The following is a 12,624-nucleotide window of genomic DNA, read 5'->3' as shown; positions in this document are numbered from 1 at the left end:
TTGACTGTGTGAAGTTTACACATTCTTCCTATGACAGTGGATTTTCTCCAGATGCTCCCAGGTCTCAAAGATGTTCAGGCTGGCATGTTAACCGGCAATTGTAAATACCCCCTAGTGCATTGGCAAGTGGTAGATAGAATCTGGGGTAATTAATGAGATTGAGGAGAGAAGAAAATAACAGGGTTATGATTTGTGCAATGTGTACTTGATAGTGTGGATTTCGCTGGCTGAAGAGCCTTTTTCAATACCGTATGAATTTACTTGCATGGGCATGTGTAGGAACCCCACACAGCAGCTTGGTTGCTATGCTGAAGTCTTTGTGGCAGAAGCTGTTTGCTCCCAATCTCGGCTCACCCCATTGATGTGATATGGTGATATCACCACAAGAAAAGCAAGGTTGGCAATAGGTGAGATGAGCAGTGGGTGGCGTTCTCTGAGCCATTCTCTTGAGTTTTCTTTGTATGGCACAGTTTCCTGTCACCTCATCCTCAAAGATGCATTGGAAAATTCAACCAAATAAAGTGAACAAGAAACATATGCATTTTATCAGTGAAATACACAGATCATTACAGTCTCTTTTTTATTTGCATAATTTCATGAAAGAATATATTTAATCTAAATCTCAAAGTAGTACTGTTCAAATATTAACTTTGGATATAATTTATGGTCTAAAGTGACAGGAACAATTATGACACTAACTCTAAGGAGTTTCCTCATCTTATGCACAAATTGTTAAATTATATTACATCAGACATTTAATTCGGCTTGCCTTTTAAGTCTGATTTTTAAAAAATTTGAGCACATACATTAGCAAGTCTTCATCAATAAACATTATTATTCATGACTACACCTAACACTTATGATGGAAATTACCCAGATACATTTTATGACTATGTAATTGCAGATTTCCCATGGGAAAGTTCAAAGTAAATTCATTATCACAGTACATATATGTCACCATAAACAACCCTGAGACTTGTTTTCTTGTGCCCATACTCAGTAAATTCAGGAAACATAACAGAAACAATGAAAGACCACACTCAACAGGCAAAACTGCAATTATTTTATGAATAATAATTGAAAATTATTTTTACTCATGCAGAATTTTATTCTAATTTATTGTCTAATGTAAAATTAATATCAATACTACATTAAATTTATAACACTGGAATAGACCACACAGCCGAACAAATAACTGCTCGTGCTTGGAGAACCACATGAATCTGTTACCGTCCTATTTTGGAAATGGAGTTAGTTTATTATTGCCATAGGTACGTGCATACAGTAAGGAATTTCATTTTATACACCAATACAGATAATTTCAAAACATAAGTGTATTGAAATAATACAAGTGAGAAATAATAAGAATCTAGAGCATAGTGTCACTGTTACAGGTGAAGTGCCCTGCAGGTAGTAATGAGATGCAAGGACCATTATGTTACAGATTTTGGGGTCAAAAGTTCATCTTTAACTTCTAAGACATCCATTCAAAATAATTAAAGCAGTGGGACAAAAGTTGTCCTTGAACCTAGTGGTACGAGTTCTCAACCTTTCATATCTTCTGCCCTATGAATGGGGGTAGAAGAGAATATCTGGGGTGGGTGGGGTCTTTGATAATGCTGGCTGCTTTTCCGAAGTAGTGGGAAATGTAGAAAGAGTCCATAGAGAGGAGGCATTGCTCCAACCATAATCCTTTAAACCACATTTTCTCAAGACCTGCTGGCGTTTTTTAAATACCATAACACAAGGCTATTAATAACTATGTAAGCAGCAAACTTAACAGATGGTGGTTTGTAAAATGCAGGCCATGCATGTAGAATTACTGCTTCATTATCATTATGTGAAAATTACATTAAAGTTTCAAGAAATCAAAGGCAAGATGATTAACTGGGATCAATTGTAATATGAAAATTTCACAGGCTTCTGATAAGCATTCTAATCACTTGATCAGGAAACATTTTTGAAAGAAACTCTGACCAGTCAACTAGAACTATTAATTAACCAGAAGGGAATTAAAATCTTAACCTATTTTTGTTCGTCATAAATACTGTTGTGAAGCTCAATTCACATGTAATAAATAATTCCATCCTAAACCTTTCCTGTCCATGTACTTATCTAGATAGCTTTTAAATATTGCTGATGTTCGAACTTCAACCACTATATCTGGTAGCTCATTCCAAATACAGATCAAACTTTATGTGCCCTTTTAAATTTCCCACGTCTGATCTTAAACCTTTGTCCTCATGTTTTTAGAAACCCCTTCCTGTGAAAAAGACTGTTCTTTCCATTCATTGCAACCAATGTTTGAAAACCCCCTTTTTGTCACATAGCCTTCCTTTGCTTCCTTACATTTTTGTGGTAATTAGTTTGACTTTAGGGAGTTGTTTTTCTAGTCCTTTTCAAAATATCGTCTTTAAATTAGTTTTGCTGAAGTCAAGGTGGTAATTTTCGTAATAGGTTTACTACTTGTGAGATTGTTCAAGCTGTGTTGTTTTAATAGCTCCAGTGTATATAGAATTTGAGCACTTTTACATGGGGATTGAATGTATAGTATAATTATGTTCTGGAGTTTTGTTATTGCCAATAAAAATATAATGTTGACCTGCATGTAAGAGCCCTCCAATATGCGATGGATGTGCTATTTTTTTTTAAAAAGGCTTCTTAGGAACAGAATTATTATTAATGTCTTGCACTGAAAGGAAATGAACAATTTCAAAATTGGGATGCCTTGTGCTGCATACTAACCTATGCAACCCACAAAGAACCAAATATTAAGCATCGACTGTGTTCGGAAATTTTGGATAACCACTTGTCTCTTGCAGTGGCAAAAACAGCATCAGTCCATCTGCCCACCATGTGCAGGAGCAGATAGTTGATTCCTTTACAGTCAATTGAATTAATTATCTTGTGTTGATGATGATAACCAGTCTATTGATGTCACCCACTCTGTACCACTATTCAAGTTCTTAAGTTTGAAATTTGGAAGGGAGGGATAAACTTTTGCTACCATGTGCTTATTTTGGTGGAAGGGGTGCGGAAGCAATAGAAAAATGGTGAACAAGTTATTTCTTGGGTTTTAATCAAAGTTTGGGTTTGTAAGTGGTGGTAAGGTCATTAGTTGACTCTTTGGCTGTCTTCGCAATCATTGAAATCATGTTTAATACAGCTCAAATACTGTGAATAAATTGTGAATTCACTGTGAATAAATTGCTTAGAACTATCTTCTCTGTGAGACCCTTGCATGTATATAAATTGATTAGGCTGCAGCCTTGAGCTAAGCCTACTCTTGGTCTGACAGCTTTAAGGTGAAAAGTATTAATAGAGAAGCGATACTTTGGAGTTGTTTGAAGTAATCTTTAACAATCAATAGTTTGAACTTTTAAGCTAGTAATTGAAATATTTGAGATTTAAGTATTGTACCAAATGAGGAAGAGCTTTTAAAGCTTTATATTTTTAACAAGCTTCCAAAATGGGATAAGAGAACAGGATAAATCTGGATTGAAGCAAAATGCATTGAAGTAATTAATAGAAGATACAAAATGTTCCATGTAATGACGGCTCAGGCAAGAGCAAAAATTGTAAAGTTTCATTAACCTTGTGCATTTGAAAAGCATAGCATATGATGCTTCAGTTATTTATTCTTTTTTGACTTGTTTGTAATCTTATTCTGAAGTTAAATTTGAATGCAAGCACTTCCATATGATATCTACCTGTACTAGATAATTGTTTAACATTTCATGAATTTTCTTTAATGATGTAAAGCTATGAAATAGAAGAAATGATGTGCTGGTGGTGAAGCATACAGTCTGGTAATTATTTTAACAGTTTTATTGAAAATGGTATGAGTACAGAGAAAACACTGGTTAACTAATGTAAAATATATCAGAGACAAAATATACTGCCTATAAATAAAACTGAGAAATTTGTTTTTGGCAAAGCGCAGATTACCTCAACTGATTCAAGGCAAATTATATATAATTTAAACTTCAAAAAATGATGCACAGTTTAATACTATAATGAAGAATTCTGTTATTCCAAGTTAGGCATTCTGTATAATGACTGACTAATGGTCCTGAAGGATTCATCTTGGATAGGTGAAGTTAAAATTACCCTTCTGTGTTTGGCAACCCAAGTCATTAACCTTTTTGTTAAAATGTCCATTGCAAGACTAAGACTTGAGGAAAACAAGTTATTATATTGAGATTTTATTCATTATAGAACAAATACTAGATTAAGGGTCTACGAGTCAGAAGTATCAAGCATTATTGTTGAATAATATGACTACTAAAGTCCCTCTGTTTCTTTCAAAGTTATTTAAAGACAAATGTTCTGTCTGGTTGCAATGCCTGAAAGTGTTTTATATACAAATCCATGAACCAATTTATTCATCCAGCTAATGGACAATAAGGATATTTAAAACCATTTGTAATTGAAGTTCTGTGGCAAACACTGGTTTAAAAAAAATAACACCTCTTGGTAGTTACAATAATTAATAATGCCAGCAGCAACTTTATAGATTTTGTTGGGAACAAATGGGACAGGCTTGGGTAAGCAAATGTTTCTAGCCTGTTTATACACCTGACTGAGTTGAGAACCTCTGCTATGTCACTCTTTCAAAGGGCCAAATTTAGTTCATTGAAATCTTTTGCACTTTTTCATCTAACATGAACAGTTCATACACCACAGACTGAAGTTTAATGTGAACACTGAAAATAGAACGGAGAAAATGAAAGCAGCATTTTTGAAAAAAAAACATCTCAGCTTGACATGACTCAGAAGCCACTGTTTCTCCGCAAGTAAGCACCACTGCCAAGAACATATTCCATTTCTGTAAATGTGAGGGAACCTACTACAATACCAGAAGGTCCAACCTCTTCAAAGCCTGCTTTTTGGTAGAAACTAATCAAGAAATCTTCACACATGAGTACAGCTCTTTTGACTGTAGGAAGACAGCGTAGGTATTGCAAGTACCTCCATAAGATGATCGAACCTTTCCCTTGCTGACGGCATCTGTGGTGAACAGCCAGGACGTGGATGTGGACAGTGGAACCTCCTGGAACATGGATTGTCATAGCATCCTGCATTCAATGAAACACGTTGTCTATTATCTTAACAAATATCAAGTATAATACATGTAGTTTGGATTTGCAGTACAAACATCCAGAAATCCATTGTTCAACATAAGTCATGTCAATGGAGCATGGATTGGTGTGTTTGCAAAGATGTACATTAACAGTTTTTTTTTACATGGGAAGTATTATAAATATGTGTGTCTGACAATCTGACTGTCAAAAGAACAAAACCTAAAAGGATCAGAGTTTCCAAAGTAGGTTAACTGACAACTGTGGTTCATTAAAATAACATGGCTTGTCCCTCCAACCCTGTAAATTCCCGATACTGACCAGCCCTTTAATAGCAGGTCAGAATGACAGGTTTAAGGAACTTCAGGAGGTTGAGGAAAGGAAGGTATACAAGAGGTATGGTGGCATCCGTTAGTCTCGCGAGACCATGTATCTGCACCTGAAAAGCCTACTGGAGTGTCCTCTCCAGGGTGCAGGCCTGGGCAAGGTTGTATGGAAGACTGGCAGTTGCCCATGCTGCAAGTCTCCCCTCTCCACACCACCGATGTGTCCAAGCAAAGGGCAAAGGCTGATACAGTTTGGCACCAGTGTCGTTACAGGAGTTGCCAGAGCGAGGTTGAAGGCAACGTCGGACTGCCTTAGGGACTCCAGCTCCGGATTTGTCCTCAGGGTTTACTCCTGAAGCCTTTCCCATGAGTGGGTATGGCCGCAAGGCAGCGGAGGTTTGATATCAGAGTTTTCTCTCTCTTAGATGGACTGCCTTCCCAGGCTGACGAGCTCCATCTACCCGAAGCACTGGTTTTAAGGTGCCAGGACCCACCTTTGCTCCTTCTCCTGTCAGTAGAAACAGTTCCGCCAGGCTTAGTGGCAAAACCACACAAGAAGGCGAGGAGTTGGACTTGGTTGTCAGAGGCTATTTGAGGTGCATGCCGTGAGGAGCACTTTTAGGTAGTGGGAGCTTGACAACAATGGTGGCATAACTGCACTGGTAACCAGTGGTTTCTTGGAGTCAACATCAGGGGTAGATGGTCAAAAAGTACAATCGATCTTTGATTCTCAATGATGGTGGAGCCTAGGTTTAGTGTATTTCATATGGTAAGTGGTTTAACCATGAAATAAATGTATTAACGCAGGTCACACATTGTCAGAAAGAAATAAACTGCTTAAAGACTAATAGTGATGAATTCTGTTCCCTCACACCTCTTTTATTCTAACCCATGTGATTATGAGACCTTTCTATTAGTTCTACTTTGGATTAGAATTCAGAACTTTGAGTTAAGATAAAATATTTGTTCCAAATCACATTGTACTCATTTCTTAAATGTGTCATTATTCCAGTATCATTGTCTAGAGTATGTGTGTTGGGCATAATGCTCTTACTTATAATTAAAGTGGGGGAGAAAGGTGAAGTGAAATATTGTTGAGCCGTTCTTTGATTTCTTACAATGACTGGAAAAATCTAAATATTTTGCTTTATCTAAGTGAATGCATTCAATTGTGAAAGGATGTTTACTTTAGTTAATTATGCCTGCTTTCTGTTGTGTTATTTGGTAGTATGTTCTGTGTATCATTGCTGAACTGCTAGAGGGAAGAAATGGATCTTTGGTTTATTTTTTTCTCCCTCCTATCTATTTAAAAGCAAAACTTTGAAAGACTGCAGATGATCAGAATTATGACAAGGAAGTTGTTATATTACTGGGCTAGTACTCCAAAACCCTGGAATAATTATCCAGAAACATAAAATGAAATCAATTTTAAAGTTAGACCAATAAATATAGAATAAAAATATTTTTAATGGGATAGTTCGTGGAATAGAGTCTGTTGGCCCTTTGAGCCGCTCCGCCCAGTAATCCCTGGGTTTAATCCTAGCCTAATTTAATTCTAAGCATGGGGCAATTTACAATGACCAATTAACCTACCAACCGGCACGTCTTTGGACCGTGGGTGGAAACCGGAGCGGCCGGAGGAAATCAAAGCCGACACGGGGAGAACGTACAAATTCTCTACAGGCTGTGGCGGGAATTGAAATCGCGACGCTGGTACAGTAAAGAGTTGTGCTCTCCACAACACTACCGTGCAAAGTGGAACTAACAGAAATTGTGTTAGTGATAATGATTATAAAACGAATAATTTTATGTTTAAAAAAACACCCGGATTACGAATGTCCATTGGAAAAAGGAAATCCCCCTCCCCCTTTGTTTCTTAAATGCAAACGACAGGGATCGACAAAACCATGGACAGTTCAGCAAATACTCGTCGTGGACTTTACTGTCATCTCAAAGAATTGCAGAAAAGGGTTAAGAAGCCATACGTTCCGGTAATTTATAATGACGTGTATTCTTGAAGAAAGATAAACTGCACAAAGGATGAAGGGGGAGGAAACGAGAAAAAGGGGGAAAACTGTATTGCAATTAAAAGTAAGCAGGCTTACAGCAAAATAATTATCCAACAACAAAAATGAAAACTGTGGCAAAATAATTATCACAGATCACTAATACTATAAACTCAGATTTCAAGTTCAGATTAATTGTATAAATAATTAGATATTTGTATAATTAGATATATGATTATATATATATATATATAGATAGATATATATAGATATATAGATTAGATATATAGATATATATATATAGATATATATATATAGATATATAGATATATAGATATATATATAGATATATAGATATATATCTATATATATATATATAGCGCTTTTCTGTGCCGTTTTACTCTCTGCGAGGTTGGATCATTAGGGGCAAAAAATGCATGAAATCAGCCGATGGTCGACGATTCCGGTCGACACTTTACACTTTCCCCTATGCCCACGCTCTTTGAGTTTGAGTAATATTACCTGACGTGCTGAACATTTCCAGCACTTTACGCACTGATAGACGACAATACTATTATTACACAGTGCAAGACTTTAGTGATTTGTTTTTAAAAATCTTAAATCTCTGACCTGCGACAGTTTGTCTTTGTCCCAGCCAGAGCCAATAACAAAGGCTACGAGTCTCCCTTCTTCAAACCAGCCCAGGGATAACTCGGGGCACAGTTCTAGGAAGTGTCTCACTTCGTCCATGTATAAAGGGCACTCTCCGGAGACAGAGATGAAAGCTGAAGGGAAGAAAGCAGAAAGACTGAGAGCGTTCGCTGGTTTAAGAGGAGATATTTCATGAGACCGCGTTTCACACTCCGATGAAAGCTAGCATTTGCCGCAATGTGCTAACTGAGTTACAAACAATCTGCTAGAGGAACTCAGTGAGTCGAGCAGCATCTGTGGTGGGAAAAGGAGCTGTCGACATTTCAGGTGGAAACTCTGCGTTGAATAACAATTCCTTTCCTCCCACGGATGCTGGTCCACCCGCCGAGTTTCTGCAGCTCATTGCTTGTCGCTCCAGATTCGCGCATCGGCGGGCGGGCTCCTGCATTCTCGGAGTTGTACAACCCAGAAATGGACCATTCAGCCCACCAAGTCCCTGCCAACCTTTTTTTCTCCGCTAATGTCATTTGTCCACCTGAGCACCGTACCCTCGTCATCCTCCCTATGTGAATGTTCCGAATGTTACTAAGGATATTTATCATCTGCACAACTTCCTACAAACAGAACAGTCCAGTTTATTACTATATTAAAGCAAGAAACTAAAAAGAATTACGATACAAACTGGAAACGAGAAGCAAAGTTCCGTCGAAAAGTTATACCCGAAACTTTACTGTTTGACTTCTCTATATGCTGCCTGACCTATTTCCAGTTATTGTTTAAACAAGTATGTCGTTGTGGTTTTCATTCACTTTTCAAATTATTATTGGAAAGACAAAAGCTAGGAACCCGGTTTCCGAAAGTCCAAGCTCCAACATCAAGCAAGCGCTGAAGTTAACATAAAGCCAGCCTAACAAAGTCAGACTACACGCGACTATTTTAATGTGCTAAAGACGTAAGAAAGAGACTGTAGATGCTAGAATCTGGAGCAGAGAAAAAAGAGAAATGCTGGAGGAACCCAGCGGGATCAGGCGGCATCTGGGCTGGCAAATGGACAGTCGACGTTCGGGTCGAGATCCTTCATCCGGACTGAAAAATAGGGGTGGAGGACATCGCCGGCCCGGTGTGAGGAGTTGATGGACGAAAGATGGATTCAAATAAGAAATAATCGTTGACTGTTCCCTCTATCGACGCCCCATGACCCTCTGAATTTAAAGGATTAATGGCGGTGCTGAATTGCTTTTAGGAAGGAATACAAATGTGGGACGAGGGTGGGCGAGTGGGACGGGAGCGGGGTTACCCATCCTGGACTGGACGGGATCTTTGAGCCGGTGTTTCTGATGCCAACCTTCCCGCTCGATTTCGAAAACGCTGAGCGCATCGTTCAGGCTCAGGTTGCGGAACTCGCTGGCTGGCAGCGTGTGTCTCCTCCGACCCCGGGGGCTCGAAGCCTCCGAGTATCTTAAAGCGAAAGGCTTGAGGAAAGGTGAAGCGCTGGGCGGGGCCACATTCATCTTCAGGGCGAGCTGGTTTGTCTGGAGCTCTCTGCCCGGCTGGTATTCAAGACACAGGGTCTCCGCGCTCTCTGAATTGTCTGTCTGCCCGCTGCGGCACTCGTCCTCATACAGACAAGAACTGATTCCCGTGCACAAGCAATTCATAATCAGCTTAAACATTCAGTGAGAGCTGCCGATTGCCTGAATGACGGAAGCGATTAAAGTTTCCACACTGTGTTTATGGCACCTTGCTGTGATAAATTTATACAGTGCTCCTTTCCCCACCCGAGGGCACTTTCGCTGACCTATTTAGTGAAGGACAAAACAAAACGAATCTATGCATATGCATGAAGTATTACTGTTCAGTCCTAAACTGACCTAACCCGCCCAGTTACATCATGGGAACAATTAGTTGCACTAGTAGGTCACATACTAATCAGAAGCAAGTTCTATGTTAAGAAAAAAATAGATCAAATCTGTAATTTTAAACATAATTGTCTCCGGCTCTATGGCATGTTTGCTTTTATCAACTGTTAATTCAGTTGCTAAAATGACTTTGTTTTTGCTGTTCTCTGAATATTGAACACACTTGGTTGTGCGCGATGGCTTCGGCAGTGAGCGAGTCGGTCAGTGTAGCAGCCGCCCACACTGCAGCTGCAGGGAGGAGTTGGGTGGGGTTTAAATAATTTGGCAGGTTGTTATTCCTTCCCGATGCGAGGTCTTGGGTGGGGTGTGAGTGTGAGGTCAACAGCGGGGCGAGATCTGTGAGAGTGTGAGGGATAGTTTCCAAAGCCGATTGATAGATTGCGAATGAGCGGCTAATGGGGATTTGGAGCACAGAGCGGTCCTAAAATTAGCGGTGCCACTGGCAAGTTATGGAACTGGAAGTTTATCACTGACTTTGACCTGTTTGAGGCCTGGAATATCTGTGTCACGCTACAAGGCCGGATTTCAACCCACCCTTACCTGATACAAGTAATTACCCCCCCCCCCCCCCAGCCCACCCTCTTACTCTTTCTCCAACACGGCTTCTGGGGACGCTAGAGGGTCTCTCACTCCCAGTTTGTGTTTTGGGAACCTCCGTTTTGCGAATAATCACACTAGTTAGTACACTTAAACGTTTTCATTTCATATTTCCAGGTTAGTATTAACGGGCGGATACCACTCATAAAACTGGGCTCCCTGCTGATGAGAGTATCTGCGCTTATCCATTGGTTTGATTGGCTTCGTAGGAAATTCCTGCAACTATCATCAGGGCTATCCAATGTACTGCCAATAAGTTCAACTTTGAGGATTTTAATTATCCCTCTGGGGCAAGTAGTGGCCCTTAAATTATCTACTGCCAAACAAATGCTATCATTTGCGCCCAAGCAGGGTAAATAAAAAAGGCGGAAGATGCTGAAATCTGCAACAAAGAAACAAGCTGGTGTGTGAACTCAGTGGGGCAGGTAGCATCTGTGAAGGGAAATGGATAGGACGGATGCTGGGACTTGATTCAAACGCTCCTTTGGCTGCACAGAGGCTGCTAATCTCTTCCTCCAGCAGCTTGTTTATATGCTAGAACACAAAGTATAGATGGTTTCAAGTTAATGCAGTGGGTAACTTAAGGAAATCAAGATACGTGGGAATCTGGAAGGGAAGGTAAAGATCACTCACGCTCTCATTGGGATAACCAAGACAGACCGGATGCCCTCCTGCTTCTATTTCTTATGTAAATTATATTCAAATTAATACAACTGCGTGTTACGGGGACATTCTGGGCGCCGGCATTTCTTCATTTACAGCCATAGGTATTTAGCATATTCATATCACAGAGCCGGAAATATTTAGCATACTAATATCACAGAGCTGGAAATATAAATTGGCTTCATATTAAGTGGACTTAGTCACTGCCCGTTGTTTGAAACTTTAATCCTTTGCTAATGAGATTTCCAAATGACAGACTACAGCCCATGGAAAAGAAAGTTGTTAAACATAATGATGGTAAGGGGTGCGAGACTGAAATCTAAAGGTTGGAGTATCATGTTTGCAAACTTGTATAAACAAAATGCTGAAAGGTCATTGAATAAATTAAAATTAGGTAGTTGTATACTCCAGACTGTTACAAATAAATTGAGAAGTCATAATAGGCTGCTTTAGTTTATCTTGAAGCGGCCATTCAGAATGGAGGCGTTGACTTGTTTACTTCAATATGTTCTGAAGCAGCAAAAACTAGGTGGAAGGGACTGATGAAGATGAGAGGAATTAAGAAACCATCTTTAGGACAGACAAGGCATCTAATCCAATTTTGATAGTGATATTCATGTTATTTCTATATTATAAAAAGATAAATGCCTAGAAATTTGGTGTACAGTGTAAAGTCTTGTGCTCCATGCAACCAAATTTACTGAAGGCCATTATTCCTACTGGGGCACAGGCCACTGACAGCAGCTTGCCAGAGTTCTCTATCCTGGGCTGAAGGTTTCCACTTTCACCACATGACTTCATACATCTTCTAGGTGAAGATCTGTTCTCTCCCAGGGATGAGGTCTTTGGAGCTTACGTTGCTGTTTATGTAGCTCGGGGTTTTTACAGGATGGGGTTGCTAGCCCCATGCCAAACCTTCCCCCTTTCAGAGTTAGGCTTGGGACATCCATGGTGGAGATATGCGACCAAATTTAAGGCAGAGTTAACTATGGTATGCCGTGTTCTGTAGTATCAAATATTATCACATTTTTGCATAAAGTTCCTTACTGCAAATAAAGCGAGCCGTGACACAGAGACAGAAGTTCACATTGCTGGAAATCTTGAACAACACACAAAATGCTGGAGAAGCTCTAAAGGTCCTGATGAAGGGTTTTGCCCTGAAATGTCTACTGCTTATTCTCCTCCATAGATGCTACCTAATCTGCTGATTCCTCCAAAATGTTGTGTGTGCAGAGGCCATGGTGAAATCACATCTGGACCTATCTGCTAACAATGATCGCTCTAGATGTATCAATCTCCTTACAATGGAGGGAGTACAACAAAGATTGTTCATTTTGATCCTGGGATGATAGGTTTGTCCTATGAGGTAAGATTGAGCAAA

At 39.5% G+C, this 12,624-nt stretch overlaps 1 protein-coding gene across 1 annotated transcript; it reads right to left on the bottom strand.

Moving 5' to 3' along the window:
* Nucleotides 1-3,813: 3,813 nt before the first annotated feature.
* Nucleotides 3,814-9,813, bottom strand: LOC140735582 (serotonin N-acetyltransferase-like). The gene is made up of 3 exons (XM_073060804.1): nt 9,410-9,813; nt 8,044-8,198; nt 3,814-5,078 (listed from the first exon to the last, which is right to left on the bottom strand). The coding sequence occupies exons 1-3, from the start codon at nt 9,735-9,737 to the stop codon at nt 4,773-4,775; spliced, it is 789 nt and encodes a 262-aa protein (XP_072916905.1). The 5' UTR covers nt 9,738-9,813; the 3' UTR covers nt 3,814-4,772.
* Nucleotides 9,814-12,624: the final 2,811 nt, after the last annotated feature.

This window comes from Hemitrygon akajei, chromosome 11 (genome assembly GCF_048418815.1).
Source record: "Hemitrygon akajei chromosome 11, sHemAka1.3, whole genome shotgun sequence".
Classification (NCBI taxonomy): Eukaryota; Metazoa; Chordata; class Chondrichthyes; order Myliobatiformes; family Dasyatidae; genus Hemitrygon; species Hemitrygon akajei.
This window is presented reverse-complemented; position numbering and strand designations above follow the sequence as displayed.